The sequence below is a fragment of the Balaenoptera musculus genome, chromosome 12 (genome assembly GCF_009873245.2).
Source record: "Balaenoptera musculus isolate JJ_BM4_2016_0621 chromosome 12, mBalMus1.pri.v3, whole genome shotgun sequence".
NCBI classification, from domain to species: Eukaryota; Metazoa; Chordata; class Mammalia; order Artiodactyla; family Balaenopteridae; genus Balaenoptera; species Balaenoptera musculus.
The window spans coordinates 31,675,729-31,703,424 of NC_045796.1; the positions used below are offsets into that span (position 1 = coordinate 31,675,729).

Consider the following 27,696-nt stretch of genomic DNA (forward strand, 5'->3'; position numbering starts at 1 on the left):
GTCAATGTTTAGAAGGAAAAGGAAGATTCAAAATTCATTAAGTGTAAAATTTCCAATATACCTTGGACTTAACAGATATCTTACGATACATGAGAAGTCCTCTTTGAAAAAGTCTCTTCTGTTGGAATTTTTTGGGTTTAGTTTTTGCTGCTGTTATTACTATTGTTTTAAACAGAAAAGAACTCTTCCATCCAACAGAAAACAAAAATACATATTTAAAAAACAAAAATAAATTATATACATAAGTAAGCTAAAATACAGCTTTAAAATGTTTAACAGTCTGGAAAAATCATTATTTTAAAGACATAAAAATATATTTCTGAAGATTAATAATTCAAAGTATATGAATTTGAATTCATATATCTTTGTTCAAGTGGAGCAAAGATAATTATGTTTAATACTGCCACCAAATTTCCACCTTCTGAATTCCACACAAATTTTTTTTGATGACCTTGTAAACATAAGGTATTGTAAAAATACTCTAAATACAAAAATAACAAGTATAAATTATAAAAATTATGTAACATCTTCTCACAGACATGTTATCCCAAAAATATATAAATGAACCAAAACACAAAAAAAATAAAAAGAAGCTGTAAAGTAATTCACTATAAGTTCAACTTGAAAAACTTCAAATGAATGTAAAGATCCTTCCTTCCTAAGAAGGAAAACACAAATACTTTCACCCAACACTCATGAATACTAAATATTCATGACCTCTCTTTTTTCCACTAGCTTCCAGAGTGGGGAGTCATGCCATAATCATCTCTATACCACCAGTGCCAAAAGAAGGCTTAACTAAAAATAATATTTACTGAACCAATGAATAATTATTATTTTTATTTGGAAAGAGAAAAAAATGGTACTCCTAAAAAAAATTAGTATCTCAGAATATAATCTTACCCTGCTGGACACTGTGGATCATTAATACTCTCACATGTTTCTTCTGCCCAACTTTTCTCACCTAAAACATTTTCAAGAAGTACAATGAGTTAAACACACTCAATAGAAACAATGATTGTGATGCTTGTGAGACACATTAGGACAGATTCCAAAAACAAAATACGTTAACAGATACATAGATAATATGGGACATGATTCTAGGGAAACAAAACAAATAAAGGGAGTTATTCTGTTTCAAAATAAAAGTTAGCTGATATCAGGAATTAAAAAATGAATGTATGATTGCAAGGCTAAAACATACTACTGTATTTGGGAGAACTTGAAGGCACCTTTTCCATTTTCAAATTGTTAATATTTTCAGCCAAAATTTACAACCCTGCTTCTATCCACCCAACAAAATCTTCTGGTATTAAATCCTTGATGTCTTAGTTCCTCTCATACAGAGCCAGGTTCTGTCAAAGAATTTCAAGGAACCCTGTTAACACCTAGACGAGACATCATAATAACATCAGTTTACACAGAATCTTATGCACTAACTTCACGTCCACTCTCTCAATGCACAGCAGACATCGTCCTCACTTACTATAAAGGAACCTGTTATATAGTCAGCCAGGACTGCAAAAGTGATCTTTCCACAAGTACAGCGTTAAATATGCAGCTAATATCAAAATAACACGAGGGGGTTGTAGCAGGAGAGTGAGTGACTACAGATAAAACAACATTGGCCGTGTTAGATAATGGTAATTATTAAGCTGGGTGACGCAAGCTTCATCACATATTCTCTCTATTCAGGTATATATATTTGAAATTTTCCTTACAATACAATGTTTTTAAAATATTTTTTCAGCCAATATGGTTGGTCAATAACTATGACTTCTAATGTAAAAAATACATCTGTGCTAAACCCCGCTAGGACCTAGGAAGATGTAAGCCTGCATGTGAACCCGGCAAGGGCATGACCCCCTGACCTCGGCACACGGAGCCATGGTTGACGCAGCAGTCGCCCTTGTCCTTGCAGTCATCCGAACAGGAGCAGAGGCTTCGGGACAACCTTTTCTCACCACACCTGAATTTGCTGCAAGTCCATATCCGTTCTAGGAACAAGTATCAACATAATACATTTCAGGGTCCAAATTCAACATGTCCAAAGTGAATACAGAAATGCCTCTGGAACATGATCCATGAAGAGACAATGGACCATTTTCTAACCCTTAGTCAGTCACAGAACCTGCCACCACAGTGGTAAATCTGAACTAAGAGAAAATATGCAGGCAGCAATGATTATTCACTAAAAAGCCAGAATCTCATCGTTTTAAAATGTAAACAAACATAATTCTTATTATACAACTCCCACGTCCATCTTGGCTTCTTCCACCAGTCATTGTCAGAGTTCTCAAAATTTAATCTAAACCTGGCTCGCTCTCATTTAAATGTTATTCCATGTCATACGTAGAGAAGACCAAATCAAACTGAGAAAATTTCCATAGTCTGATAGTTTTACTTTGAAGTTTAAGTGGACATCTTAAGAACTCTTGCTTTAATAAGCCCATAGAAATATTCATATATTTTAAGCAGCCTTTTTGAACTTAGGTGAAATGCAAATTAGCCTACATAGGCTGTCAGCATACATTAAAAACAGGCAGTTTTGCTATCCATAAAACTTTTAACAAGGCAAAATATGTAAATGTTTTTTCTCTCAGAAAATATAAAAGCCAAATTTTTAAAAATCTCAAATGGGTTAGGTAAATCACATACCTAAAAGATGCAGAACTTTTCTTTGCTCTTTTACCAAGGCCCATGACTCCATCTGTTCCCCTGCATATTTTTACCTGGTTCTATACACGTCTCCTGGTAATCTAGACAGCAGTTTCCAAGGTCAACGCAGGCAACATCACAGCGACAGTTCCCAAATGTTCTCTCAAAACAGCGACCCTTGCAACTTTTAACTGAAAATATTGAAGGAGTTAGATGTTTCTAATCATTATATAATTACAAAGCAAACATCAATTAATACACCTAAGTTAGTTATAGTCAGGTTCAAATATTGTTTTAGAAAACACAGATGGGGTGGGCAATGAAGTTAACCAAGAATCTTTTCACAAATACATGTAGAAAGTAACACAAACAGAAGGCAGTAACCTTATAGAGTTTGCAATTTTATCTCTTGCCATAGGAAAAAAAGATGACTTTTTTCTTTTATATATTATAAACCCTACTGGGGGTAATAAAACTTAAATACTTTTGAATAATAAAGAAAAGAAAAATAAGAAGACCTTGTTCTTAAGATTTTATGCAGAGTTGTCTAAAAAGTGATAATCGATGAATATTTCAGAAAGACAGAGAATACCTGACTTACATCATTCTCAGTCTGGTGTAAAGAAGTAATGTGTTTGTACAGAACATGTTCTGCGGGACCCATCTCCCACCATCACCTAAAACATCCATTGCACTTTCAGATCCAGCCTGCTCCCTTTGAGAAACTTTCCCAAACTCCCAGTCTAGGTCCTTTTTCCTTTTCTTAAGTTTGTATAAAACCTTATCCTTCATCTCAGTCACTTACTTTCATTTGTAACTAGATCATTTGGTTAATATCCCAGTCTCACCCTAGAGCACAAACTTCTTAAGAACAAAGACCACATCGGGATGTTACCCAGTTCACTGTATCCCTGGTGCCTAGCAAGAGCCTTGACTAGAGCTGGTACTAATAAGTTTTTGTTAAATGGATAAATGGCAGATATGGAAGGAAAATACTTTTCATTAAAAACAATTTTACATTATAACTCTTCACTAGTTACCTAGAATAAGCTAGGTTTTTATTGGATTACTAAAAATCAGGATGGTAAGAAAAAAAATCCACTTATAAAATAATGGAAGTCCAAAAGAAAAAAATGAATAATCCTAGCTCTTGACTGCAATGGTCTCCTGACCCAAGAAGACACTGCCACAGAGTTTAACTCTCATTTAACGCTGGGAAACTAGGCAATTTTAAGGACATGAAATGACAATAATAATTCCTAGGATCAAAAATATTAACTTTCCTGACCCAAGGGGGGAAAGCTATTATAATAATAGCTATTACTTGGAGCTCACTAATATGTTCCTAGTCATTTAAAAAATAATATGCATTCCATGTTGAGTTTAGATTAAAATTGCTGTTTTCAATCATTCGGTTTTATTTTTACATGCCAAACTAAACTCAAGGGGAATTACTTTGTGTCTAAAGGCTACACAGGTGAACACTAAAGTCTATAGCTTTTTAATCTTATTAAACATTGATAGTTTGCTCTGAATAGTTGCTGACTAAATATATAAAATTACATTTCATTCATTTCAACAATAAATGACAGCTTAACAATCACTAAAATTTTTTAAATGACTAATATTACAATTACAGAATAGTTGAACAGAAGGATTTGTTCAATTTTCAAAACCAAATTCCCTAGGAAGACCATCAATGATTTTAACAGGGAAAAAATAAAAACTACCTCAGAGCCAAAATAATGACTGCTACAGTGTACTGTTATTCATAGTTTTATTATTCATAGTAATCTTGTCAGTGTTGGCTAGATTTCTGCACTCAATAAAAAAAAAATGTATATATATATGTAAGCTTAAAAATATCACTGTTGCTTTGAAATGTCTGCAATTTTAAAAGACTTATAAGCATTAAGGATAAGTTTCTGGTTGCCCAGGGATGCTAATTGGTTACCTAGTAACCTCAAGGGCTGCTCCAGCACCTAACTCCTTAGGCAGAAAAAGTGTTTGGGAGTCACTGGAGGAAGTCAGGGAGACAGGCTCCAGGAGCACAGCAGCAGAACCTGTCAGCCAGCTGCTTGTTTGTGTCTTTGTTCTTTATTTTTTGTTGTTTTGAGGTTTTTCTGCTTGTTTGGTTGGTTGGTTTTTTGATCATAGCCCCTCTTCATCGTTTTGGGATGAAGTTCTGCAAGTAAATAAAATAGTATATGGCTAAAATAATAAAAGAGCTTCAAGAAAAAGGCTCAAACCAGCATCAAATTTGCACTGTCTATGGAGTACTCAAGGGATTAGGACATAACGCTTATCTCAATCACATTCTGAAAAAGGCTGACTAGTACTCCTACACACACACACAAACACACACACTAATTACCTTCTTTGGCACAGCTTGGTTTCAACCCAAATATACAACCAAGGATTGTCGTTAACACACAGACTGACAATACCTGTGGAGAGAAAACAAAAATGATGTGGTTTCAAAGCCCTTTTATTTCTTCAAATGTTTTATTTCTTTAAATACTTCTAAACTTGTTGGTGCTGCTCTGTTTCCTGATCTGGTGCTGGTCACATGATGTGTGCACGTTGGAAAAATTCAAACTGCACATTTTTGCTTCAGGTACTTTTCTGTATGTACGTCATACTTCAACAAAAAGTTTACTTAATTAGCAAACAAATCTATGCCTTCCTAGGTTAATGTTGCCAGAAATTTCCCAGTTGATGTAAATGAATCCAGTCCAAAAACGTATAATAATTAAGGTAGGGAAAAAAGAAACCTAACAATTTTCTACTTGTTAATCCATAAAAGGCAATATGAGAATATCAGATGCCTCTTCTAACAGTTTAATTACACAGACCTAAACACTATTCTCATATTCACTGTGACAGCTTGTGGGAATGAGCAACAGACAGGGTTGGATGACTACATCCCGGACCCAAATGTTACCACAAACTGGTTGTGTAGAGATTTGGAGCAGGTCACTTTAACATTCCAGACATCAATTTACTCACTTATAAAATTAAAGGGCTGGACTCCTTGGATCCCTAAAAATCTTTCCAGCTCTAACATTTTGCAACTTTCTCATTCTCCACTATTCTGGACTTTGACATTTGACTTTAACTAGATCATTTGGTTAATATGGTGTGAGTGATTACACCATATAACTCCTAAGAACAATGACAGAAATTTATTTGTGAGTTAGAAAAAAAAAAAAAGGAGCAGAATAATCTACAAAATAATCCTCAATATTTTTCAGTGGAATGGAGTTCCCTTGGCAGCTCTCTGGAATGTCACATTTCAGGACAATTCAATAAAATATGCATTGAGCACCAACTATGTGTAAAGACTATATTATGCATTGAAGGAAAGAATAAGAGATCCCCCAGGGAGCTTCTACTTTTTGGGAAAAGGCACAAGCAACAGCACAAATGGCTCATATTTGGTAGACTCTAGTTGCAGAGTTCTATAGTTGTTTAAAGAAGAGAGGCTGGGGTGGTTGGTGAGAAGGAGATCAGAAAAGATTTCATAGAGGAAGCCTCTGGGCTGGACTCTGAAAAGGGGAAATGACAGCATGATATTGCCAGGCAGAGTTGATGGAAGGGAAGAGAGGGCAGAGCAGAGAAAAACCAGTATAAGGAAAGGCTTGCAGGAAGGAAGGCATATGGGAGGTGGCAGATGAATAATGAGCAGACTACTTCGGCTGGAACCAAGAATATGAAAAAGGGAATGGACACAGTATGGAAAGGTGGCGTGGCATTTCCCCAAAGCCAAGATGAAGAGATACTAACGAGAGGAGGAATGGGTGAATGGGACAGGGTGGGTGGTGGGTAGAGGCTTTTATGTTTTCTGAACTCATTCCCTCACATAAAACATACTGAGTATTGACTGTATGCTGATCTGTAGTCTAGGTACTGGGTCCTCAGTAATAAAAGAGACATGACCTCTGTCCTCAGCATGCCTACTGTCAAGGGACTGCAGAACTAAAGAGGAAGTGAATGGCAAATAAACTGAGGAAGCAGGTTTAACTCATTTCAAAAGAAAACGAAGGTAAAGGAAAGAAGAGTGAAAGTACAGTGGATCTAAAATACAACAGGGTCTAGGTCAGGTTCTTTTTTTAGGAAATCAAAAATCTAAATGTATATATGTCCAGTAAAATAAAGAGCCATCAGAAGAAGAGCTTGAACAAATAAGTAAAGAATGGCAAATAGAACAAGGTCGTAAGAGTACTAATGGATTCTCCTAAGCCTTTAATGGTGGTGTAAACTAACACAAACTTATGGAAGAGTAATTCTAAAGGATCTATCAAAAACAATAAAAACTCTCTTACTGTCAATTATAAATATATAGGGAAATGAAAAAATAGTAAAACTAATCTGTATTTAGTATCCTGTAATTTAAACCATGGAAAATTAAAGTTTTATTTCTTTGTAATAAACCTATCAAGAATAGTCTGAACAGTGCTTTATCTACTTCTCACAATACAGAGTGAGAATCTTTTATATGCCTTGGCAAATTGTCATATTCCTTTCTAAGTTTAGATAAGTTTCCAACGTTTTAACCTTTGTACTTTTAATATCATGAAATATCTCCAAAAGTTCCATTAATATGAATCTTTGTATCACTGTCACTTCCTCTGGGACATCTTCATCCTTTTCCTCACAACCATGCTTCTCATGTCAATAAATTCGCTGTCACTAAGTTCCTTTGGCTGTATATCTAGAGTCTGTTGAACGGCAGCAGTGTTAGCCTACCCACAGTCAGCTATCTCTTCCATAACCCCATTTACATTTGATCTGAATTTCATTTCCGGCATTATCACTTTTCTTTTTTTAACTGCACTTTATCAGCCAATTCCCTCTTTCAATTATTCATTTCTATAAAATGTGATGTAGGTCTACCACTGGCAGATAAAAAAGCAACACAAGGGCTTCCCCGGTGGCGCAGTGGTTGAGAGTCCGCCTGCCGGTGCAGGGGACGCGGGTTCGAGCCCTGGTTTGGGAGGATCCCGCATGCCGCGGAGCGACTGGGCCCGTGAGCCACAACTGATGAGCCTGCGCGTCTGGGGCCTGTTCTCCGCAACAGGAGAGGCCGCGATGGTTGGAGGCCCGCGCACCGCGATGAAGAGTGGCCCCCGCTTGCCACAACTGGAGAGAGCCCTCACACAGAAACGAAGACCCAACACAGCCATAAATAAATAAATAAATAAAATTAAAAAAAAAAAAAAAAAGCAACACAAGTACTTGTTTTTCTGTCTGTGCTGAACTGACCAACAGATGCATAGTAACCAATCACTGACACACTTTAAAAGAAGTGACATTGGTCACTGACCATGATATGCATCTGCTATTTGCATAGTGTTTTGTGGACTGAAAAAGCTAGTAGCAAAGATTGTACTTTATGCAATTACTCACAGTCAATAAGTCTTAGTTACTGAAATTTGAACCATGTTGTTGGGAGACTGGTGTTATTTAATTAAACTGTGGGAACTGAAATTGTACATGTCAGAGAACCATGCAAAGCTAGCACTGCCTGTATTCTCACAAGTGGGCAATAATATAGTATATAACATAATAATATATATATATCCAAGGATGTTTAATTCAGAACTGTTCGTATTTAAAAACAAAAAACAAAAAAAAACAGAAACAACCTAAGCTCATTATAAGAAACTGGCTTAAACAGTCAGGTTAATCATACAATAAAATACTCTCAGGGGATTAGCCTCAGAGATAGGTGGGTGAGAAGAAGGCTTAAAGATACAAAAACCAAAAAAAGCTGAGGGGCAGCCGTAGGAAGTTAGAAGCAGCCCTTCAATCCTTTTCTGTAAGTAAGAAGCATCTGTGGGGAGTGAGGAAGCCAAGGTGGGGCTCTGAAGTGATGAAGGGGGCTTAGGAGACCCCACGTGAAGGATGGCAGCAAATCAGTAGGGACAACAGAGATGGAGTCAATAATGGAAGAGTGAAAAGACCCTCCAGCTCTGGGGGCCCAGCTTACTGAGATCATGAATTGTTTGTAATAAGACCCAGAGGCCTCTAATTCCAGGAGTGGGAGTGGAGGAGTGGGGTGAAAAGATAACATGGCATGGGGAGATAGAGACCCCACGTGAAGGATGGCAGCAAATCAGTAGGGACAACAGAGATGGAGTCAATAATGGAAGAGTGAAAAGACCCTCCAGCTCTGGGGGCCCAGCTTACTGAGATCATGAATTGTTTGTAATAAGACCCAGAGACCTCTAATTCCAGGAGTGGGAGTGGAGGAGTGGGGTGAAAAGATAACATGGCATGGGGAGATAGGAAGCGAGGGGAAACAGAAAAGGGAACAAGAGAGTCAAGGTGTGACTGCAACAGCTGACCAGGGAGGGTTAGGACCATGTGAACATGGGTATCTGGATGGAGAACTGTGAGAAGTGAAGGATCGAGAGAATGAAGGAGTGGGAATGAGGGAGGGAGTGAGGAAGGAAGAAGAACAGAAGTTACGGACTCTGAAGAGAATTTCAGCGTCTGAGCTCTCAGAAGTGGGACGGTGTGGAGTGGAGGTGAACCCACAAGTAGAAACCTGAAATTGGCATAAGGTACTTGCTGGAAGTAAGAAGACGAAAAAGTTCTACTACTTTTACTAGTAATCGGAGTTAACCTTTTGACAATGAATGAAAATCATGATAAGAGAAGTTATTTATATTCTCAAATTTATTGACTTCCAATACATATTCCCTCACTGCTGAAGAAATTCAGTCATGAAGATGTATTACCAATAACCTTACTGTTCTAACTAAATATAAAACAAAACTTGTGAACAGTTCTGCTAAAATAAGTCTCATCTTGAAGAAAACTATGAAAAGATTTAGTGGTTAGCAAGCATTTAAATTGCAACCATGAGTTTAAAGCATACATGATACATGAAAATCTTTGCCCTCTTGTTAAGCTACAGAAGAGGCATGCTGATTTTTTTAATCACCTCTTTGTTACTAAAAGATGTTATTTAGATTTACGTTTTAGATAATGCATAGCATGAAACTGAAACTAAAGTATGACCATAGAAGCAATCATTTCACCTCTGTAAAAGATGAAATTTAAATTACCTACCACTTTGTTACACAACACCCAATCAGAATAGTTTTTAGTAGGAAATTTCTCACCAACGATTATCAGAGCTGTGAAATCTAATTCAATTTGAATTTCCTTCTCAAAGTAGTTTAATCCAACAATGTCAAAATCCACCATCCTTTTATACCTCTATAACAATTTAGGTAGTTTTCAAGTTTTGATATTTTCTTAGAAGCTATAGACAAAATATTTCATCTTAGAAAACATGAAGCTTGCAGACATATAAGTAAAAGTAAAGTTGCTGGAATGTTTTGCCTCTATGTTAGAACAATATTTATTTGGAGTTTCCTGCTTGTTTAGAGTCCCCGAATCATTTCTTGGACATTTAGTGAACCAAAACAGGTATAAAGAAATCACTCAATTTTTTTTCTCACAAATTCCCTCAAACACAGTGGCGTTAACATAATCAGTATTATTCTTTCTTTATCAAGTATTCATACAAATATGTGTCTACTGGCCTTTGCTAAAGGCCAGAGATGCAAATGAAAGCAACTCCTCCCCTGACAGAGAAAGCATGTGGACATGAAAATGAATGATTACAATGGAACTGGACAAGAGCTACAGTTGAAATATGTAAAAAATGTTAACATGCTACCAGCACAGTGGAGAGAAGAAAAGGAGAGAATGCTTACAAAAGGCTTCACAAAGAGAGAGGTGGGAAAAAAGGAATTTCCCCTTCAGTCAATAAACAAATGTTTGAGTGCCTGCACTATGCACTGGATTTCGATTCTGTGGAGAAGTACAAAATTAAAACAAAAAGAATTTGTGGTGAAATCCCTAATCTGAGTTGATAATCTACTCAGGGCAACAACTCTAGAATTTGTTGATGATAAAGACATGAGACAGTGAGAAGTAACCTAAGAATTAAACTACATAGTGACAATGTGTCACCCATGCACCCATGCATAAGTACAGAAACTATTTTTTAACTGTACAGGCTAGTTGTGTTTTATCAACAAGATGCCACAAAGGCCCGTGGCAAAACCAGACTGAACCAGCTAGATCCAAGATGGCAGACAAAGTAGGCTAATGGTCACCATTTTCCTTGACTTGATTTATCTCTGTGTTTCCATATCAACCCCTGAGAGCTGAAGGACACTTGCCCTGATTTATCTCTGTGTTTGTTTCAAAAGTACCTGGTGTTGGGCCGATGGTTTGCAGCTGTACTGGGAGAGATACATGCTTTGAGAGATACACAGTGGTCAACCGCTCAGAACCCGGCCCTGACTTGACCACAGGACCGCATCTATGCAGATGAAACCTGGAGGAGTCCAAGAGTTACCTTTGCTTCATCATCATGCTAAGATCTTTGCCCAACGGAGGGATTTGTACTCTGCTTGCACAATTGGTGCCATGTGCAAAGGAGTGTGGAAGACTGCGCATGCCCGGGCTGCCCCTGGAAATCTCCACCCCCTTCCTAGTGCCCTGATGACCTGTCTGCCTCCTGACCCTTAAAATTCCCTTACTTCCCTCCCTTAGAGGAGATGGTGCCTTTAGAGCATGAGCTCCCCTTCTCCATTCTCTGGCCATTGAATAAAAGCCTGTCTTGCTTGCACCAAACACAGTTTCGTCATTGGCAGCGTGAACCTGACCGGGAAAGAACTCCCTGATCCAACCAGGGGGCCTCAGTTCAGCTAGGGCCTCAAGAGAGGGGCCTGGTGTCTAATTCAGTAACAAATCTATGCAATGGTGCTTTGTGCAAAGCCAGGGAAGTACAGAAAATAACACCAGTCTGGGAAAGAGAGAATAACAATGATTACAGTAATAGCCATCACTTTTACAGAACAATAGCAACCATCCCTTCTGTAGTACTTACTATGTGCTAGGCACTTTTCTAAGAGTTTTCTATCAAATCATTTAATCCTCACAATAACACTGTGACACAGATTATTGTATTTACCCAGTTTAAGGAAACTTAGCTGCAGAGAGGTTAGCAACTTGCCAAGGATCACAGAGTTGATAAGCGACATGGGCAAGATTAGAACTTAAGCAGTCAGATTGTAAAGGGAGTGGGGCAGGAGCGGGGACACGGGAGTGGCTGAAAGGTAGCTGTGGCCTTCGGGGCAGTCAATGTGGAGCTGTTGCGGATTTAAACATGAAAGTGACATGACTGGATTTATAAATTCTAGAAAGATCCTTTGGTGACACTGTGAAAGGTTGTGCCATAAGTCACTCACCTGCCTGTCTTCTCTCAGGAGATGCTCTGTCCTCCTCTGGGTCTTTCCAATTACTGCAGCCCTGACCATGCTCTGGGAGGTTTGTTTATCTGTCTGTCTTTGACCGGACTGTGAGCTCCAGGGTGGCATGGATTTATTGACTCATCTCTGTATTTTCTAGGTCTAGCAGAGTGCCTAGCACATAGACATTCAAAATAACTGCTGACCTGAAAAATCAGTAAACTGATTTAATTAAACAATTTGGGGGGAAACTATAAATCTCCCCCTTTTCTTCATCTGAGTTGACAAAGTCAATCAGTTTGTTCAGTGCCTTTATATAAAGGGTGCCTATAATAAATATAGGCGAAAAGCATTTTTTAGGAAATGGACAATTGCTGGATTTGGTATTCAAATGTGACAGATGCCTCTCCAATTTGAAGATGAATTAGCCGACCACATTGCCTATCAGTCCTCTGACCTTTTACTCAAGTAGCATGCTTTCTGGAAACGACTCTGTGGGAACTCAGACCTACGCGTTGCTGGAGTCTTCGGGGGATTTCCTTTCCTAGAGGATGAGGATTAGATCCTAATGCAATAAGCCCAGTGCCAAGAAACTCCCACCAGAGACTCAGAGGGATGTCATGCTCAAAGATAATGTCTTGTTCTTGAAGAACTTTGAAGTGTTACAGAGTTCAGTGTAGAAGTTAGAACAACTGCTTGAGTGTATTGAGAAGTTTTTTAAAGACGAGGTTCTAACTTTTTCTTGGCTTCTTATATACTCAGTATCGTTTTAGTTACATTTGACTTAACCGAAGATTCTCCCAAATGGCAGTGAAATTTCATGGGAAGCAATTTATATAACTGGTCAAATGAAAATGGGGGAAGGAGATACTATGCACTGGACAAGCACATCACTTAGGGGCAAACCTCACACTCAACCTCTCAGTGAAACCTGAACACGCTGAAAAAGTTGACATCTACCTGGCAGAAAGGGGTTCAGTTTCAAAATGGCGAGGGTTCAAATCCCACCTCTGTTCACTCATTTTTTTCAGCATTCAACAAATATTTCCTGAGAGGCTACTACATGTTAAGAAGCGTCTCGTGCTGGGTATACACCAGGAAACGAAAACATTTCAGTGCTTTCATGGAGCTTACCTTCTTGCGACTTATAGACAACCACCAACTATGTGACTTAGAAATGTTTCATATCCTTGCTAAACATTATTTTTTATCTATGAAGTGGTGATAATACACACCTCAAAAAATTGGCACAAGCCTTGGACATAATTTACAGAAAGTACCCAGATTGGTGACTGGGGCGCTGAGGTACTCCATAAATGACAGTTCCTACTAGGAATATCCAACTCACTTAGAGCACTGAGACATTACAGATTCTTCCACAGGAACAATATAACCTTATCCATGTTTAATCAAACTTCAGGGCATTCTTTCTTATTTGCTGTTAAAAGAAATGCCAAAAACCAGTATACTAATATTTCCCTTTTTTGGGGAGGGGGGGTTTAATTCTGCAGTAATCTGTTTAACAGTGGTTGAAGACCATGCACTGGTAAAGAAAATATGTCAAAAAGGTGTAATAGAGAAGAAAAGCAAATTATTATTTTGCAGGTAACGGCTGTACTGGTAACTTTAGTTATACCTATACAGCAGCTCTCCAACCCATGCCACTGAAAAAGGGATCCATGTAAACACCAATCTGTGTATTAGAGATTACTACAGATTCATATCTGCACACTTAACAAAGATTAGCTGTGGATTGATCCAAGCACTGTGCATATAAAAATCTCTAGAAAAAGTCTGAAAGAAACACCTTAAAGTATATATACTTCTCAAAAACTACACTTCCTACACTTTATCCTAAGGCAAAAAAATTATGTACAAATATTTAGATACAAATATATACATGCAGTACTATTTATAACAAAAAATAGACATATGTACAATGTCTAATAGTAGGAAAATGGCTAAAGAAAATATGGACTGTATATAATATGAGTATTATACAGCCATTAACAGTTATGATTTAGAAGAATATTTAATGACCTGGGGAAAGACATTGTTGAGTATGAACTGCAAACTATAAAACAGAATAGGCAATATGGTCCTAATTTTATGTTATACATAATACATAGTTTACAAATAGTCTTATCTCTGGCTGATGGGCTCACAGTGATTCTTGTTATCTTCTTGGTACTTACCTTTATTTTCCAGTTTCCACAATGAACCCATATACTTTTAGAATCAGTATACTGGAGAACCCAGGGGGCTAGCATGGATAATAGTGACCCAGAGAAAAGTTTACCTCATTCTGGCATTTTAGTGATCTTCAGCATAACAGGAAGTCCTCCCTGCCCACTTACTCTAAGCAAACTCTAATCAACAAATTCTGCCTCCAGTTAACCTACCTAATCCCTCATTCTTAAATATCAATGAACCACCATGATTCACCAGTCATTTGAGGTAAGCCTGCAATATGAGATCAACAAAAAGAAAAGGTCTAAGATCAACACAAAGGAAAAACAGGGAGGAGAAGAGAGAAAAGCATTTAAAACAAACCCATCTAAATAGTATTCTCAATAGGATTCAAGAAGTTACATACAAATATTGAAATCAAAAGGCTCATACTACTAATATCAAGTAACCAGAATAATAAATCAAAGGCTCATACTTATTCACATCACTATAAAATACCAGAACACTAACAATAAAAAGATCTTCAAGTGAAAGGTTATGCCAACTTCACTTCACAATAAGCAGTAAAGAAGTATAAGATCAGAGTTAGTTTTTCCTTGAAGGATAGAACTAACTGGGGAAGCTCTCTGGGCCTAGAAAGGTCTGTGCAAGAACTTTATTGACTTCTGGTTCAATCTCTTCATTGATTATAGAATTACTTAGATTTTCTAATTTTTCTTGACTCAGTTTTTCTTGGAATTTTTCACTTCATCTGCATTTTCAAATATATTGGTATAAAGTGATTTACAATAATCACTTGTTATTTTTTCAGTGTCTGTAGCACTGAATTTGTGTTCCTTTTTTTCATTCCTGATGTAATTTGTGCCTTCTCTCTTTTTTTGCGTAATCAGGCTCACCATAGGGGATCATACCTTTTCAAAGAATTTGCTTGTTACTTTGCCAGTCTCTTTTTTATTTTAGTGATTTCTGGTCTTATCTTTATTTTTTTCTTTCCTTCCATATCCCAGGTCTAATTTTCTGGGTTTTCTTTTATTAAGTTGTTGATATGGACGCTTAGGTTTTAGCTTTTATAGACTTTATTCTCTTTTAATATTACTTTTATTCTAATTTGTAAACCCCTAAGACATTGTTGTTTTATAAGTTCATTTAGGTTTACCCAAATATTTACAAGTTTATGCATTTTAATGCATTTTTCCTTTATACTTTTCATCTGGAAACATCTGGAATCAGTTTCCTTCTGCATAAAGAAATCTTTTAAAATTTTCCTCATGGCAGATTCTGTCCGTGTTTGTTAGTATATACATGTCTTTATTTTGTTCTCATTCTTGAACGGTATTTCTGCAGGGGTATACAATTCCAATCTGGCAAGTGTTTTCTTTCGGCACAGTGAAGATCTCATTATACTATGAGAATTCAGCTGTCAGTCCGTCACACTTGAAGAAAATTTGTCATTTTTCTCCTATACCTTCCATGATTTTTATTTTTACCTTTGTATTCTGCAATGTTATTCTGTTGTTTTTTGACATATATTTCTTTTATTTATTCTGCTTACGATTCAATGAGCTACTTGAATCTAAGGACTGATGTCTTTCGTCAGTTCTAGAAAATTGTCATCTCTTCAAATAGTGTTCAAAATAAAAGGTAAAAGGGATAATACTATCAGAAATCAGTAAACCTAGAAAGTTTTTTAAAGAACCAAATAAAATTTTTAGAAATAAAATGAAAAATAAAATGAACAAAATTAATTAAGGGATTAGGCTTCACATCAGAAGAGATGTAGAGTAGTGGAAGACAGAATTTGTGAGCTGAAAAATAGATCAGAAGACATTATCTAGCATGTATCACAAAGAAAGATCACAAGAAATTATCCTTCTAATTCAATTCACTATTATTTCTTCAATATTTTCTTTAAAAAGGACAAGAATTTTATAATCTGTGTCTGATAACACTACCATCTGAAGTCATTGTTTGTTTGCTTCTGCTGTGTGATACTTCTGCTGGTTTTTGCTCATGTTGCCATTTTCCTTTGTGTGCTTAGTTGTTTTTAACTGTGTTCTGTTCATTGATGTTAAAAATTTTCAGGATTCTTTGAAGCTGAGGATGACGGTGTTTTCCTCCAAAAAGGATTTATGTTTGCTTCTGCCAAAAACATTGGTGAAATTTCAAGTTTGAGACCACCTTCACAACTTGAGGTAGATAAAGTGAGATCAGCTTGTATATATCTTTATATATGGAGGACACGCCATAAATTACACAATACCTATGTCCTCCACAGGATGTTCCAACTTCATACAACATATTACGTATATAATTCACTTATAATACATAGCTTATAAGGTATATAAGCATGCACAATTTCTTCATAAAATGAAATTATGACTTCAAAACCATATCTCAATTTCTGATTTCTGATAGTTTCCAAAAACATATCTTTTATATCTCTGTCTCTCTGGCCCATGCTCCACCTCTTCAATTTCAATTTAAGAAATATTAGTCCCTGCCAGTACTATTCCAGGGAATATCTCATATGACAACTGTATTAGGCTGAATGTCCTTTACCCTCACAATTACATCAGCATTGGCCATTAAGAAAATAATGATAATATTTATTCTCTCATTGACAGGTCTCAATTAGGAGTCACAGAAATCATTATCGCAATACCAACTTATGACTAGCATAGGTTGAAGATTACAATGACAGAGAGAAGAAGAGGTGCTAAAATAAAAGTGTAATGGGGGAGTCATTTTATGAAGTTTCAAGCAATAACTAGCAATTTCTTTATAATACACACACACACACACACAAAGAATGCCAACAAAAACCCAAAAATATCCAGGGTCTTGGTGATCAAGGCAATTTATCAAACCACTGCTTATAAGAGTAACCAGAAGGACCAATCACAAGGCTAATGACAACATAACAGAGAGGAACACCATGGTGGGTTCCTTTGACTCTGGACAGATCCATACATGTAGGGTAGAACGTGTCACTACCTGCACAAACCCAGCTGCTAAAGCACTTCTAGGATCTCTATATGAGTTATAAGCAAGCTAAGATCACAAGCCATAGCACTCCCCCTCAGAGAGACTCTTACTTCTACGGATAGAAGGAACCTCTGCTCTGCGGATACTGTATTTTCCACAAACATAAAAGGGAAAATATTACCTTTAAAATGAGAGATGCTAAGACAGGAGTCCACAAAAACAAGCTTCAAAGACGTATCACAGAAATTTTGGTTGACTTTCTAAGAATTCATCATCGACACATGTTTTTACAATAATGATTAACAGAACTGCTGGATGTATACCATCATTTCCAACAGTACTTCTTCCAATTTATGTCAGAAATATTGCCATGAAATCTGGTACATTTCTTAAGATACAAACTACTTCTCATATTTAGTGAATGGGGGAAATCAGTAGCAGGCTGAGTTTAATAGACTTTACCAAAGTGAATTCTAGTCATGAGTAAAAAGAAATATATTCACATTGAGAAACTACACACTCTTCTTTGGTATTCTTTTTTCTCATATCCTTTTAAAAAAGAACAGAGGAGAAATAAACTTAGAAGGCAGTAGAGCAGTTTTATGAGGTACAAAATATCATTAAATTAATATTTAAATATTTAATGTAATATTTATATTATTATTATTTTAAATACTGGCTCTTAAAGGCTCCCCCATCTGTCACTCAGCAGCTCTGAGCTTTTAACCTTTTCCTAAGTGAGAAAGAAAGATAATGGCAGACATATTTTTTTACCATTCAGATATGACACTATGTACATGAAAGATAGAGAAGATAATGCCCTCAATCAAATATAAATCTGTTAGGAGTCACTGATAATAGAAAGTGCAGTTCAAAACAATTATCTTGAATAAGCACAGTGCTGTACACACTTGGTTGAACCAATTCTTGGGCAGATAAAACTATGAGAGTCTTGCCTAAACTATAATAGTCCAGAGAAGGGTTTTGGCACTTTTAATATTCAAGCAAATAGTCATTTCATCATTTCCCTAATTTTCAATGAATTATCCTGGTAAAATAAGTATTTGAAGAAAAGTCTCAAAGAAAGCTCAAATCAGTAGCCCATGGGAGCTAGTAATGATAATTGGAAAATATTTTTTTAGGAGAACAGGTTAAAATGAAATATCAACTCTGTTGATGGACATTTCCGTTGCTTCCAAGTGTTGGCTATGATAAACATTGCTGGAGTGTTAAAAAAAAAAAAAAAAAAAAAATGAAATATCAAATTAGAACTCTAGCTTAAGAAAACAGAAACAATGTTAGAACTTTACCATAAACTGTAAGGAAATCATTAAAATTCTATCCATTTTCGATTAAAAATATAAGGATGGCAAAATTGTAGCCCTAATCTCAAAGAGACCAATAACTCTCATGCCTTTATATCCAAATTAAGATGTGAGTTACTGCTGGAGCTCTGTGATATTGCGAAAAGCACGTTATCTATAGCCCCTTTATTGGGTTAGACTGGGTATTTTCTATTCTCCCTAATAAATCTAAAATATCTATGAATCTACTTTCCCCTGACATTTGATCTTACCTTTATTTGGATCACCCCTAACCCCACATCCTGTACCCTCCTCTCTTAAGGAATATTACCCCCAATATATACATGTATTAAGATTTCTTGTTGAACCCAGGCCATTGGAATAAACTATTAGGCCTGTCATGAGAAGTACCTGAAACACTAGCCTGCAAGCCTTACTTTCCCAGGTGAAGCAGAAAGGAGGTCAGAAACTCACCTGAGCCATATCCTCCATATCAGAACTTTTCCTGGGGACCCTGCAAGGCCTCCAGAGAACTGATTTATCTAGGCCAGTAAGTCTCCTTTCCTATAGTGTTCATTTTTTTTCCCCCAGTTTTATTAAGAAATAATTAACATATATCACCGTATAAGTTTCAGGCGTACAGTATGATGGTTTGATTTAAATATACAGTGAAATGATTACCACAACAGGCTCAGTTAACATTCATCATCTCATACAGGTACAATAAAAAGAAAAACATGATCATTTATTTTTGTTTCCAAAAGTACCAAACATTTTCAAAGGAAAAAAATCCAGTACTTATAACTTCTGCTTGAGTGAGCAAATCACTTCTCCCAGATCGCAGTGACTGCTTTCACAGACCGTTTCCCTCTGAAGTTAAAGGTCAAAGGATAAAAGTCCATTTGGTAGTTTAAAGTAATGGTCTCAGCAGAGATTCAGCTTTTTTTTTTTTTAAATAAATTTATTTATTTGTTTGTTTTTACTTTTGGCTGTGTTGGGTCATTGTTTCGGTGTGCGGGCTTCTCATTGCAGTGGCTTCTCCCGCTGCAGAGCATGTGGGCTCTAGGCACACGGGCTCAGCAGTTGTGGCGCACGGGCCCAGTTGCTCCACAGCATGTGAGATCCTCCCGGACCAGGGATCGAACCCGTGTCCCCTGCACTGGCAGGCGGACCCCCAACTGCTGCGCCACCAGGGAAGTCCAGAGATTCAGCTTTTTTTTTTTTTTCCAGAGATTCAGCTTTGATGGCAAGCTTCCTTCCATGACTCCCACACCCTCACTGAATCTTGAGACGCAAGCACCTAATCAACAAGATCAGTAACAGCAAACACCTCAACACAAGGCAGGGTCCTCTTAAAAAGCTGGTGGGTGACTCCTCAGATATAGCCTCCTGCCCCTAGAATTTCCATTTACATCCACAATTGGGTAATGCCCACAAGGGATCACAGAATTATTAAATATCAACACTGTTCTTAGTCTGATGGCTTATTTAACTGTCTTCTGTCCTCAACAGGACTGTTAGTATTGAAAAATACATTTTTGTGGCCTCTCTTTATCTAATCTTCAAAATTACCTTAGCTTCTTAAGAAAAGCAATCTATTGAGAAAAGAGATCTTGAGGGAAGTATATAGTAAACTGGATTTCTATCTCTTGCCTTACAACAAAATAACATCTGAAATAAATATTTAAAGGTTTAACATGAAATCACTAGAGGAAAATATAGGGAAATATTTTTATATTTTTAGGGTGATAAATATCTTTACAAGCATGGCACAAAATCCAAAAATTATAATGGAAAAGCTGATATATTTGATTTCATAAAAATTAGGAATTTCTGTAAAAATTCCAAAAAAAAAGAACCCCTACCACAAGAAAAATCGGGGTGGGAGAAACTAAGGTAAAACTTTCCAACATATGACAAAAAGTTAATTTCCATGATAGATTATGAGTGTATAAAAGTTAAGTAGAAAAAGATAACTCACAATTTTAAAATACCAAAAGTAATAAACCAGATATTTCAGGAAATAAAACAGCTAATAAAAATATGTCATAGGCCTTCATTAAAAATCAAAGAAGTATAAATCAAAGAGTCCCTTTTTTACCCAGTGAAATCGATAAATGTTAAAAAGATTGATAATTACAAGTGCTGGCAAGGATATAAGGAGAGACAGGCACGTTCATACTGTCTTCATAGAAGCATAAGTGTCTTTCTCAAAGGTCATTTAGATGAATCTATCTAAATTCAAAATGTACATATCCTCCACTCCTGCAATTCCAAGTCTCTTAACTTATCTGATAGAAATGTTCACATAAGCAGATAAGGATATGCACAGAGATATTTATTTATTGCAGCATTATTTGTAATAGCAAAGACAGGCAAATAACCTAAATTTCTGTTAATAAACAACTGAGTTAATATAATGCATTATGGTAAACCCAAACAATATAAAATACTATCCAATTACTTTAAAATTATGTAAATCCATCACTGAAATACTTACTCTTAAAGCCTTCAGTCCCCATGCTGGCAGTCTACTCTGAGGCCATCATGTTGCGAGTAAGCCCAGACTATCCCAGGCACAGAGACCAGTGGGGAAGTCCTGAAACTACATGAAGTGGGAGAGAGATGCCTGGCCAGCATCTAGGTGCTCCATTCCCTATTGCAACTCCAGCCACCAACTGACTGCAACTGCATGACAGACCCTGAGCCACACCTGCCCAGCCAAGCCTTTCCTGAATCCCTGACCCATCAAAAACCACGAGGGGCTTTTGAGTCTACAGAGCTGATGACCAGATGCTGAACAGAGATGAATTTATCAAGCTGGTAGTACTAACCAACAAGGCTTCCTGACCACATAAGAGAACATGCTTGCTTTTCTTTCTCCCAGACTTTATGCCTAAACCATTCCCACAGCAAAATGGTAAATGAAGGAATCTAACAGCTGATTCTGCGGAAAGTGCACAGCTGGCCAGCTTCATTCAGAGGTAACCACCTGGTTCTTCATCACTTCACAGCGAAGGGAAATGTCTGAAAACTATTCCACAGAGTGATAAAGGGATGTGAGTGGTGTGATGTGTACTTTTCTCCCTTTGGTAAATGCACAGAAAGTTTAGGCATATACGTTTACATACGTCCACTTCTAATTTTCAGGTGGAGAAGTGGACTTTTGGTTACACTCACTAGTTTTATAGCAGCAAGAATGTTAGTAAACATTTAGGGGAAAAAAAATAGGACAAGAGGAGCCTAAAAGTCCTATCCCAGAAAATAAGGGGAGGCACACATACACTCACATACAGACACACACACTCACATACAGACACACACACACGCCCACACAATGATGGGGTACGTCAAAAGGTATAAACTCCCAGTTATAAAATAAATAAGTGATAAGTGCTGGAGATGTAATATACACTATCGTGACTATACTTACTAATACTGTAGTGTATATTTGAAAGTTGCTAAGAGAGAACTTAAAAGTTCTCATCACAAGACAAAAAACTGTAACCATGTGTGATGATGTTTCAGACTTTCAGACTCATCTTCTAGCACCAGAAAGTAAGGGAGTGCTAAACACATATACACGATGATGGGGGTATGTCAAAGGGACACAGGAGCCAGCTCCCAATGGCCAAAGCTGGAATAATTTGAGCAAAAATACGAACAACATATTATTAGGTTATAATCCAAAGTGTAAAATAAATATCAATGAGTTAATACTGATATAAATATATGATTGAATAAATTAATAAGAGTAAACAAATCTCCAGTACAGAAGAATTCCAAACAATCTGTGTAGATACCCCACTCTCAAGGTGAAGCAGAACTCTCTCCTCTTTAAGTGTGGGCTGAACACAGTGATTTCCTGCCAAAGAGTACAGAATGGAAAGGCACAAAAGAGAATATCTTCGAGGTGGAGAAGCCTGATAAACACTACCTCAGCCAGGTAATTAAAGTTAACATCATCGATGATTAAGTCATATTAATAGCATAGACTCTTGATATGGTATGTTAAGAATGACACTTTACCTCTGCGGTCTGTCTCCCAAAAGCACATGATACCCATCTCAGCCTGAGGGAAACATCAGACATTCCACAAATATACATGACCAGTCCTCCTCAAAACTGTCCAGGTCATCAAAAACAAGGAAAGTCTGAGAATGTCTGAGAAACTCAGCCAAGAGGAACCTAACGAGACGTGACATCGAAATGTAACATGGTATTCCTGGGTTGGATACCAGAACAACAAACTAAAAGGACATCAGGAAAAAACTAAGGAAATATGAATAAAGTGTGTACGTTAGTTAATAAGGCTGTACCAACATTGGTTCATTAGTTGTGACAAATGTACTATACTAATATAAGATGTTAGTGACAGGGAAACTGGGTGTGTGGTATATCGAAACTCTCTGTACTAGCTTTGCAACTTTTCAGTAAATCTAAAACCATTCTATAAATAAAAAGTTTATTTAAAAAGGGAAGGAAAAAAAGAAATAGGCGTGAATCCATAGTATTCCACCACAAAATTTCCACTATTTAAAAACGTTGGCTACTTTCCTTTAATTTTTAAAAAAAATGCATGCACACACACATAAATGTACACAATTTTTTCTATATACATTTTTTTCATCAAGAAATTATTCTATACATAATTTTGTTTCTTTTTTGCATGTAATACTATTTCATAAGCATTTCTTATTTTATCAATAAATTCTTTAAAATATATATATTTTTAAATTTAGGTAGAGCCATAGGTTGGGATATGGACCCATTTAAACAACACATGGTATTGTTAAGTGAAAAAGCTGAACCTCTGCTTTATATATTTCAGTGCTGTATGATTTTTAAAAATAAACAGTGTGCAGACGCTGCTTTCACATCTGCCGCCGTCAGTGGTGGAGACTGATAAGCTGCCTGGATTTGCCTTCGGGAAGGAAGGAATTACTCCCCTGGCTGCTGGGGGTGCCACCCGGCAGGGCCTGCCTCAGCTGAAGAGAGCACTTGCCCAATGCCACACCCCTTCCCAGGAAAGCCAGCTCCCTCTTGGACGGCTCTAAATGGCCACGCTAGTAGGAAGAGCTCACAGAGTGGGCGACGGCCTCCACTGAGAGACCGCCTCACAGCTCACCTCACCCTCCCCACCGCCCTTTTCCTTCCATAGGAGCTGATCTCGAGGGCACACCTGTTAAAACCCCTGGGATGCCAGTCTCCATCCCAGTGTCAGTTTCCTGAGAAACCCAAACTCTGACACTGCCTTTCTCCTGAGCTTCTATCTCAGAGAAATGACCTCTTAGTAAATATCAGTATATTGCCCAGGCTCCCTGGCTCCAGCATCAGAGCAGGATAAGCCAATGGGAAACACCGACAGAAGATCGGAGGGTGGGAAGACGGGAGAAGTCAGAATACATCTTCCCTGTTCTAGCCTCAGACAGGACCCCTGGCAGGGGCTGCATCTCTCCAGGGTCCCAGCTCCTACAGGGAAGTCCTGGCTGCCAGCTCTGGGTTTCATCAGCTTTTCCCTTCGCCTTTCCTGCCCTCAAGGTAGTACAAGCTTCTTTCTGGTACTATTCCCTGGGTTGCCACATTGCCATACCATCCCGTTTGGCTTTCAGCTCTTCCAACACCTTTGTAACTGGTTTCTTATATTAAATTCTCTTGATTAAATTACCAGGTATGGACTTTTATTTTTCTAATTGGCCGTATAGCAAATGATCAGACATCAGATAGACACATACATATAGCCCAAGGCATAAACGAAGCTAAATTAAATATAGGCAAAGAACTTTTCATTCTGAGGGTTTACTTGTTTTTAATTCTCAGTCTCCTAGATGCAAAACATATTTTAATTAGATCTTGCTTCAGTTGGATCTCAAGGGGAAAAAAAAAAGCACTGCCAAAATAATCCTAAAAACAGTTTGTTTCATTAGAAGCTACAATCAAGAAAGACATGACTCACTAAATAAAAGGAGTATTAAGTCATTTTAGGAAAAAATGTTTTAAGTTTTGTTTTAGCTCATAAGACAGGAAAGAGAGGAAACCAGTTTATTAACGGTACAGGACAGCCCTTGCCACCCTCAGGCGGAGGATGAAACAGACGGACTAAGAGGTAAAGGGCTATGGGCTTTGTCTAAATGACATTGTTTTTCTTGCCTAGGCAGGTCTCCTGCCTATGCAGGTGGTAGGTCAGAGACGAAGAAACACAAAAAGAGAAAGAACATCATGTTCAGTTAAGTTTATGTGATTTATTTCTAGTTTTTTTCTGAAATAATTTTTGGAACATAATGACTACAGCACCTTGCATTTATTCTCGAAAAATGAGCTCAGTGGAAATAGACAACAAAAAGATAGCTTCCAGAGGATTTTTGGTATTCTTCCTGAGGACAGAGAATGGGATTAACAGGGAGATTAAAATGACCATTTACTTTCTTTAAAGACCCAGTGGTTAGGTACTCAATCACAATTACACTCAATCACAATTACAGTGGCAACTTAAAGACAGAACTTAAAATCTGGTAATGGATATAGGGGTTTATAATTTAGGAGGGAACCATAATTTTAGAAATGTGTCACCTTTTAATGTGTATATTTAGGCTTAAGTCAACAAAATTACATGCGTTCATTTGGATAAGGAATCTTAAAATTATATTTGTAAAAACATTCACAACTTAACTCCCTTAAGCAACTTCTTTTCTTCTATCAAATGTTTCTTCAACAAACAACATTTGTTTTATGCACATTTTCATTATTACTTGCTGGAAAAAAACATAAAAGTAAAAAACCCTATGATATCATCATCTTTGGCATGATTCAATTCAAGTTTTTAAGATGATAAAAATGTTCCCTCTGTCTGTGCTCCCCTACAGGGTGGTGCCAGCACATCACTGCTGAGCACTTAAAAAGTGGCCAGCATGATGAGGAACTGAATTCCTTTTTATGCTTTTTAACTTTAATTCATGCAAATTTTAATTTGCATAGTCACATGTGAAACTTAAAAATCTAGTAGAAAAGAGAAAGTAGTTACGAAATAGCCAAGTAAAAAAATAAGACGGTGCTCTTTCTACACCCAACATGCTCTCTTTAATTTGTTCTTGCCGTTAAAGCTAAAATGACCTTTCCAAAATGTAAATGAGACTTTGTCACTATGAACAAAAGTGGAAACAAAACCAAGCAAACAGAAAAATATGTCAGTGAGTTTCAGTTGCTCTTAAAACAAAACCCAAAAGCCCTAAGATGGTCTGCAAGGCCCTGCCTGGCCCTGGCCCTTGACTACCTTTCCTGCCTCATCACCCATCACACATCTCTCTGCCTACCAGCTACCTGGTCATCTCCCAATTCTGGGTCACACCATGCTCCCTGCTACCCCAGGCCCTTTGTATGTGCTGTTGTCTCCCCTCAGAATCCTCTTCTGCTTGCCTGTCACCTCCTCCTGGACACCTTCTTAGACCTCTCTGACTAAGCCAACTCCCCCTCACTACCCTCTCTCACAGCCCTGCATATAATTCTAGGCAGCACCAATCACTGCTGCAGTGAGAGACACTCTTGCGGGATTTTTTGATAAACATCCAGTCCTGTGGGGATGGACCATGAGAACAAGGAGTAAGTCTTTCCTCTCCCCTCACCACCATTTAGCCCCCAGCCTCTTAACCATTACTGCCCACACAATAGGAACTCTAAATATTTGTTGAAAAAGTTACTAACCATAACCATAATAATAACAATAACCACTAATCTAGCCTCTACTATCTTTCAGGCACTTTTCTAATTAGTTTGCATAGATTAATTCATATAACCCTCAAAACAAACCTGTGAGGTAGCTACTATTATTATCTCCATTTTATAGGTGAGGAGACTGAGGCATAGAGAAGTTAAGGGACTTGCCCAAGGGCACACAACAGTTATGGGCAGAGACAGGATTCAACTCCAGCAGTCTGGCCCTTAACCACTAAGCTCTATGGCCTTTATATGATTAAGTGGCAACTGCGGTTAAGTGATCCAGGGACAGGGGATACAAGCCAAAGAGCAGTAAAGGAGCGTTTCCTTGGGAGGATAAATTCAGTTGGATCCCAGGGGGTACCTGATGTTGGGTGAGAAAAAAGGAGGTGAAAGACCACTTCTGGGGTAGAGAAAAGAAATGGTCCCTGTAAAGTGTATCTGGCGAACAGTAAAAATCTGAGCTGTAATGGAAGGCGTGTTTCAACACAGCTGGAACTTTTGTTGTGAGATAGGCATCTTGAGACCCTTTCTGACCCTCTAAATTGGCAAAGTACCACCACAGCAGAAGTTGAAAAATAACCTGAACCCTTTGAACTTCTAAATCCAAGTTATGCATATAACATGTGCAAGTCCCCTATAAGATATGGGACATAGAGTCCCCCTGAGGTGTGGGTTCCATACCAGACTCACTCACCAGCCAACACGTTTGCTCCCTCCTGCCTCACACAGCTGTGCCAATTAAGCAGATAAAGGGCTTAACACAGGGTCTGACATAGAGTAAACTCAATAGAGGCATATGGGAATTCAACAAACACACAGCACTTACTATGGGATGGGTCTGCTCTGAGTGCTTGACAAATATGGACTAATAAATGGCTACACATCTATGTCCCAGGCCTGCAGGACTGCTATGAATGGATGAAGCTGTTAAGTGTTAAGCCCTCAAGTGGTAACACTGTTACTTGAGTAATGAGAAATAAGGCTGAAAAGAAGAGTGCATTTAGGAGTACACAATTTCCCACATGTGTTGTGGCAGTCTCTGAGAAATTCTGAGTGGAAACAAAGTGCAAGGAAGTAATTATTTTCGGAAAACTAATAATCGAACCATAAGAAGAGACATAGGCAATGGAGATGGAGTTGAGGGATGAATAAAACAAAAACTGTGTCCTAAAAAATATTTAAATTCTTGGGGAATGATTATGTCTGAGGTATGAGTAGAGATGCTTTCAAAGATTACCCCATGAACTAAAGTTGATAAAAGTCTCAAAATCCCATTCATGAAAGGTGCATTAAAAAGCTGTCTAGCAGGACTTCCCTGGTGGTCCAGTGGTAAAGAATCCGCCTTCCAATGCAGGGGACGCGGGTTCAATCCCTGGTCGGGGAACTAAGATCTCCCATGCCGCAGGGCAACTAAGCTCGAGTGCCACAAATACTGAGCCCGTGCGTCTCAACTAGAGAACCTGCGTGCCACAAACTACAGAGCTCACGCACCCTGGAGCCATGCGCCACAAATAGAGAAGAGAAAACCTGCACGCCACAACTAGAGAGAAGCCTGCGCACCCCAAGGA

At 37.7% G+C, this 27,696-nt stretch overlaps 1 protein-coding gene across 1 annotated transcript in view; it reads right to left on the reverse strand.

Moving 5' to 3' along the window:
- The window catches only part of ENPP1 (ectonucleotide pyrophosphatase/phosphodiesterase 1), a 68,427-nt gene that overhangs the window by 30,581 nt on the left and 10,150 nt on the right, over nucleotides 1-27,696 (reverse strand). Inside the window, exons 2-5 of the mRNA XM_036871129.1 lie at nucleotides 5,033-5,105; nucleotides 2,733-2,849; nucleotides 1,872-1,997; nucleotides 904-964 (exon numbers count right to left, since the gene is read on the reverse strand). Of these exons, the coding sequence (XP_036727024.1) occupies nucleotides 904-964; nucleotides 1,872-1,997; nucleotides 2,733-2,849; nucleotides 5,033-5,105 (377 nt within the window). The remainder of the gene's footprint in view (nucleotides 1-903; nucleotides 965-1,871; nucleotides 1,998-2,732; nucleotides 2,850-5,032; nucleotides 5,106-27,696) is intronic.